General features: G+C 36.8%; 1 protein-coding gene across 1 annotated transcript; it reads right to left on the reverse strand.

Annotated features, from left to right (window-relative positions):
- Positions 1-447: 447 nt before the first annotated feature.
- On the reverse strand, positions 448-6575 carry LOC136219664 (aluminum-activated malate transporter 9-like). Its single transcript, XM_066007145.1, has 6 exons — positions 6046-6575; positions 3640-3777; positions 3161-3430; positions 2672-2808; positions 2427-2573; positions 448-1366 (listed from the first exon to the last, which is right to left on the reverse strand). The coding sequence occupies exons 1-6, from the start codon at positions 6410-6412 to the stop codon at positions 677-679; spliced, it is 1749 nt and encodes a 582-aa protein (XP_065863217.1). The 5' UTR covers positions 6413-6575; the 3' UTR covers positions 448-676.
- Positions 6576-6824: the final 249 nt, after the last annotated feature.

Genomic DNA, 6824 nt, shown 5'->3' on the forward strand with positions numbered 1-6824 from the left:
TAGAAAGGAAGAAACACATCCCTAGATGTAACTCAAAAACGACCCAACAAATGTAACTCAAAAACGATCCAGCAAAAGGTGACCACGTCTTCATTACTCAAAATATCAACATATCTTCACGCATAAAAGTATGCTATGCGAAAATGCGGATGTTCTAATAACAACTTGACACGTGAAAACGTACTAACAGAAAACGGTTACAAAATGTGACTTTAAAGAGCATAATATTATTTTTTTTAAACAAATCATCTTTAATTTAGACTTTAAAGAGCATAATATTAGTAACCTCTAATTTAAGAGTATTTTACCCTCTTTTTTTTTTAAAGAAAATTTTACCCCTTTTTTTTTTGTTGTTGATACTTAATAGTATATGCTGACAAGTCATATTTTCACTGTAACAAATAAGGCATAGACACAATACTTAAATTACAAGTTGAAATGTATATATCAAAATTTTGGCCAAACATGAAAATGAAGTGTCTCTCTCATGTTTGTATGGAATTCCAGTTTCTACCAAGTCAGAGTCAGTTACATACAGTTCCTTTTGAACTGCATTCCACAACCATTTCTTCATCTTATTTACTGCTGCAGTTAGCTTTAAGACACTGTATTTCATTATTCTATTTTAGACCATTAAACTATACAACTTCGATATCTTTTTACCCATTTTGGCACTTTAATTCCAGAACTTCAAACTTTGCAATCTCCAACACCCACTTCTCTCCACTGGTACTATTTCATCTGGGTCTTTGAAATTTGCCTTCTCGCTTAATTCTTCGAACGAATCCACAAGATTCTGAAGCCTCGCAACAAATTCAATCAAAAGCGATGTAAACGTAGCTAGACTCAATGCACTCGCACTTTCATATGTTTTTGACTCCTCCAACTGTGGCGGCATTGACTCACTAAATGAAAGGCGGGCCGGAAAGGAGGTCTGTTTCTTGGTCATCTTGGGCGTGGCTCCGGCGGGGGGAACTGGTGGAGGCAACACAGGCTTTATGTCCTTGGTATTGGTACGGCTATCCCAATTATTTGGCAATGATCTGAGATCCAGCACAGCTTCACTATAGGATTTGTGTTGCAGGAATCTATTTTGATCCTCAATATGCAGAGATTCTTGGCCATCTCCCAAATCATTTATTGAATGTCCAATTTCCCAACTCTCGGAATCAACAAGAATGTAAGATTTCTTGTCCACCTTGGTTTGCAAATTTTCTGCTGCCTCGTGCACCTGATAAAGAATATCAACTCTGCCTAGTTTTTCCATTTTTTTCACTTTGGTCCCTATTGCACGCAACAGTTTAGCCCCTTCAGCTCCCACATTTTGCAGCTCCCGACGGAAAACTTGTCGTCGCTCAGGAGGAGCCTACACAATCAAAGATTAGAAATTTAGCAACTAAATAAGGCTGAGTTGAATAAAGAAATACGAGCATACAATTTACAAATCAAGTGGGCTATGGGGCAGGATATAGTAGGGGCAGGGTAGGGATATCAATGGCAGTAACTCAACCCCTAGGCTATATCACTTCCACCTTATCAGAATTCCTCAATAGCCACCATGTAAAAGTTTTTCTTTTTCAAATTTATACAACATCAAATCAAAATGAAGAATTAAAAGAAAAAATCCAAAGGATAATACAAAAAAAAAAATGCAGGTTATTGTAAGGAAAAAGCTTCAGATGTTTCCGTGTTTCTGAAAAAAATTTAATTCAATGTTGGCTGTCAAATTTTCTCTTCATTCTTTCAATTTACCGAAAAACAAATAAGAGGAAGCCTCAATTAGATTAGTTGTACCAGTCATTCAATTGAGGTTTTCTAAATTCTAAGTCCACATAAAAGAGGAGTTCCAATAAAAAGGTGAAAACAAGCACAAGTTTTCACAATCTAAAAGGTCTTCTGTTAAAGGAAATAATTAACTAAAAAGGATAATTTTATATCATATTCGGTTTCTGTATATATCATCAACACCATAGCTATACAACAAATTGATAATTTTAACATTATAATCAATTATATTATCTTAACATCTCCGTTATGGTTAGAAGAGGTTACTTACAAATAATATCATTTTACAAACAATATCGAAATGATATAATATGAGTAAACAATTCAAGAATCCATGAATTGTTTAAAAGAATCCAAATAATATTTGATCAGGAAATGAACCATTTAAAAATTTAACTTAAAATATTGTAATGAAAAGGATCCTTTCTACTTTTTTATTGAAAGCAGGAATATCTTCAACTTAGTGCAAATAGCCAATAACGCAAATAATGTCAGAACTGTAACACCTAACTCCATAAGAATATAGAGGCAAAGGTTCTATTATAGTCACGTTGGAATAGGTGTTAGCAGCCTCAAAGCATATGGATTATACAAATATCCTATTCATACCAACGAAGCCCGAGATGGAAAAACTTGCGTACCTGTATCTCTGAAAGTATACACCCATGCATTGCCATGACCATGAATGCACAATGCCTAAGTGCGCCACTTACTTTGACATAATTCTTCCAAGGGTACGCAAATGATTTATAAGGACCATGAGGTGGCTCCCAAATAGCAAAACTTAACTACAACCAGAAAAATAAAAATATTAAGATAACGAATTGGAGACAGCCAAACGCATATGTATTGCTTTTGACATGCAATATGTTGCGATCAATAATACCAGTGCATCCTCTTGACTCGTAGATTCTACAGCTGCTCTGTAACCACTATAAAGTGGGTCATCAGAGGCTTGGTAGGTAAGGATTTTTGAAGGGATCCTTTCATATTCGACACAATTCAGGTACCCATTAACACAACCTGAAGATAAGCTCATACAAATTAGTGAAGCCCTAAAATGAAGCTCAAAGGTCAGGGCCTTTCTAGTAAGCTTCCAAACAGTCAAACCAATTATATAACAATAAAAAAAAAAAAAAAAAAGGGCGGCCCGGTCGCATTACGCGTCCCCGCTGAGCGAGGGTCCGGGGAGGGGTCCCACCACAAGGGTGTATTGGGGGCAAGCCTTCCCTTGCCAATTTAATTGGCAAGAGGCCGCTCCTAAGACTCGAACCCGTGACCTCTGGTCACACGACAACAACGTTTTACCGTTGCGCCAAGGCTCGCCCTCACCAATTATATAACAATAAAGCGAAAAAATTCATAACAAATTAACCTTCCAACGAAGTTGCCACACTCATGAAATTTTTTGCAACCAAATTGTGCAAATCCTCGCCAGCCCAAATGGGGTAAATGCATATATTTACTATCAAACCAACAGCAGCGCCCAATGCAATAAGCACAAATCGTGTAACAGCTGTATGAATAAATTCCCTGGTCCTATACCCAGACATCATAACCATACAGTATGTCAACAAGTATACTCGAAAGCCATATTCATAAGGCTTCATAGTTGGGTACAGTTTTGTATAAGATGCAGCAAAACCTAGCAACCAAAGAGCATATCAGAAAAGGAAAAACTTGTAGCAAATAGGGTGGGTTTAGTATGAAGGATGGGTGGGAGGGAGGGGAGTCAGGGTGGGTTAAAACCCAAGGCATGTATGTAAACACAAACCATCCTTCATACCAAACCCACTCTTAGTCTTGTACATGAAACAGTACATAGCATTTGTAATGATGATTTTGAAAACACACCCATGATGAAAATACTGATCACAATAACAATTTCTTCATATTCTCCAGCTACTTTAGACAATTCTGCCACACCCAAAGCAAGGCCTCCTGCTGATAATGTTCCAAGAGCGCGATTAAATCCTTTGCTAAGTGTTGCTCCTGAAAATTAGGACATCAATTTGTTCATAAAGAAAGAAAAACAGGTAAATCTAAGATATCGATGAAGTGATACACCCATGTGCAATGACAAAATTGTAGCTTAAATGCATCGTACCAGAGCTTAATATACAACAAAACTTACCTAAATTCAAAGAAAGCAACTGAAATGAAAAATATGCATTTGGATCATTCGCATATAAGCATACATTAGGAATCCTTTTCATTGAAAAAATGATTGTCCTGAGAATGAACAATAACATCTGTGGTATTTCATCCAAATAATAATTGGAACATCACCATTTTAATAAGAATGCTCTGGAATGTAGAAACTTGTTATCTTCTAATGTTAAGCCAACTAATAGATTCATGGAAGTTCGTTGGAAAAATAAGAAGACACTGATTATTGTTAACATCCGTTACAAAAAAGAGTGTAAAAAGCTTAATCGTTTGGCTTTTCATTATATATATGAGCAAGTTGTAAAGCAAAAGAGTCTTGTTGAAGCTCCCCGACAACAACTTCAGTTGGATCCTTTAAATCTGCTACTCTTAGAAGAGGAAAGCGCTATGTTGTCTCATCTTAGACTTTTATTGAAGAAGAATCTTTTTACATTCAGAAAGCTCGAATTGACTGGGTTCAACTTGAGGATGCAAATACAGTGCTTTTCCATAAACAAGTCAAAAGCAGAAGGGATGTTAATAGAGTAGCTAAACTGACTCTAGATGACAGATTAATTCTTACTGGCCAAGATGAGATTGGGTATGCAATTGTTTCCTTCTATGTGTCTTTGTTGGGGACTGAGGGTGAGAATAGGCAATTCTGTGATTCTTCAGTTTTGCAGCAGGGAAAAATATTTCTTTTAAGATGCAGCCATGTTGAATTCTCCTGTCACTAATGATGAGATAAAAAGAGCTCTTTGGAATATAGGGAATGACAAAGCACCTGGTATTGATGGTTATGGTTTTTTTTTACAAAAAGTGCTGGAATATTGTTGGAAGGGATGTGATGGAAGCTGTTAGAGATTTCTTTGGCACTGGTAAACTGCTGCATCAAATCAATATGACTAATTTAGCTATTATTCCTAAGAGAGCAAATGCAAAACGATTAGGTGACTATAGGCCTATATCGCATTGTACTGTGATTTACAAGATAATTACTAAAATCATTTCTGCAAGACTAAGTCGGGTTTTGTCTGTTATTATGGATTTGAAGCCGTCTGCTTTTAATCCAGGGAGGAAAACTATTATCCTGCTCGCTCATGAACTTGCTGATCCTGCATCAGATACTACTGCCTGCCAGTGCTTGGGAGGTGGTGAAATCTCAGGCTTTGGATCTCCAGAAGCAAGGCTGTATTACCTGACAGCACTCTAAAATTGGTAAATACACAATTTTCAGTGCTTATAATCATCTGATTGTCTCTAAACCTGAAGGTTGTTGATGGAGAGTCATGTGGGACTATCCTTTTATTCCTAGATATAGTTTTATAGTTCGGCTAGCCATTTGCAATTGTTTAGCAGTCAAAAAACGTACTGCTAGATGGAGTTTGGCTTTGGATAAACAATGTGTGTTGTGTAATTGTGGAGAAGAGTCAGTAGAGCATCTGTTTTTTTATTGAGTTGCTACTATTGATGTTTGGAAGTATGTTCAAGATAGATGCCACATCCCTTGCATATTAGGAAATGGAGTCGTATTATCAGTTGGCTATCTAGGAAAGCCATTGATAAATCTGCTACTGCAACCATGAGATGGGTGGTTTTTCAGCAGCTGTTTACTGGGTTTGGAGGGCACGCAATGATTGTATTTTTAATGGGATGGAACTTAATGTGCTCAATGATATAGCTAAGGTTTCTGCCAATGTAAAATTATAATTTTTTGAGTAGGGGGGAGTCTCAGAGATTGTCCTGGGTTGGTTGGCCTTAAGCTCCTCGTCTTTTTTTCTGGTTTTTCTTCTTGTATTCTGGTTTTGGTTCAAAGTCCTTACATTCATCAACAGAGAAAAAAAAAACACTGTGCTAAACGGACAAACTAAGCAAATACAATTAACAAAACAAACAACTTGAGACAGAAAGAAAATGGATTTTACCCAAAATACAGGTTAAGTCAATTTCAAGGCTAAACAAGTTCTAGTTTGATATGAAAAAGAGAACCTCGATTTCACTGCTTTGGAGTTGGGTATCATGAGACAGCATTGCAAATAAATAAAACGGTAGAAAAGCTGGAAAAATGGCAATTAATACGCGCAAACACAAGTTTAAGAATGGGCGAAATACCTATACTGAATTCAAAGACAACGACAACGGTAAGAACAGCCCAAACAGAGTTGCGACTGAGGTCTTTAACAGGCTCTTTCCAGTAAATGAGCAGGGAAAGAAGCATCAAAGAGAAACCCATCTTAGCCGCGAAAACAATTTTCCTAGGATCAGACTTGCCCATGTTATAACCCTTAACTGCAACATCCTGTACGCTTCTACAAAAGGCAACGAGCTTATCGCAACAACAACGATAGCTGCAGCAATTGCTGGGTGCATAATCTTGATCACCCATATGCGGAAACCCAATCTCAGAATAACCCTTGTAATGGTGCCTCTCTCGTTTCTCTAAAAGACTACTTCTAAACGAACCCATTTTCTTAGCCATTGCTCACCTTTCTCCTTTCTCCTTTCTCGTTTTCTCGTTTTCTCGTTTTCTCTCAGTCACGAAGAGAACTGTAATGGAGATTAAAATAATAATGGAGAGATGTCGAAGATTCTGTCAAATCTGAATCTGATAACTCAATTATTAATTTGAGTAAAAGAAGAAACAAATAAAAAGGAAGAAATTGAAGATGAAGAAGTGAATCTATATATTATGGACCACAGTGCAACCGGGAAAACGACACCGTTTGCAGAAAAACGGGTGAGAGTGACAAGCAGATAAATCTTTATCCAATGGCCGAGAAGGTGACACGTGGAAAAGTAAGAGGTTTAAGCTTTCATTTAAGAAATTTCTTTTTTCTTTTTTTTTTTGAGAAATTTCATTTAAGAAATTTCAAATTTTATTTGAGAAGAAG

Source organism: Euphorbia lathyris, chromosome 2 (assembly GCF_963576675.1).
Source record: "Euphorbia lathyris chromosome 2, ddEupLath1.1, whole genome shotgun sequence".
Classification (NCBI taxonomy): domain Eukaryota; kingdom Viridiplantae; phylum Streptophyta; class Magnoliopsida; order Malpighiales; family Euphorbiaceae; genus Euphorbia; species Euphorbia lathyris.

Bases quoted from the DNA above. Each gene is read 5' to 3' on its own strand.
- LOC136219664 (XM_066007145.1), bottom strand. From the start codon at position 6,412: ATGGCTAAGAAAATGGGTTCGTTTAGAAGTAGTCTTTTAGAGAAACGA. The intron at 3,778-6,045 runs GTATTTCGCCCA...CCTAATTTTCAG, and splicing joins TGTCTTTGAATTCAGTATAG to GAGCAACACTTAGCAAAGGA. The intron at 2,574-2,671 runs GTATTATTGATC...TTCTGGTTGTAG, and splicing joins CGAGTCAAGAGGATGCACTG to TTAAGTTTTGCTATTTGGGA.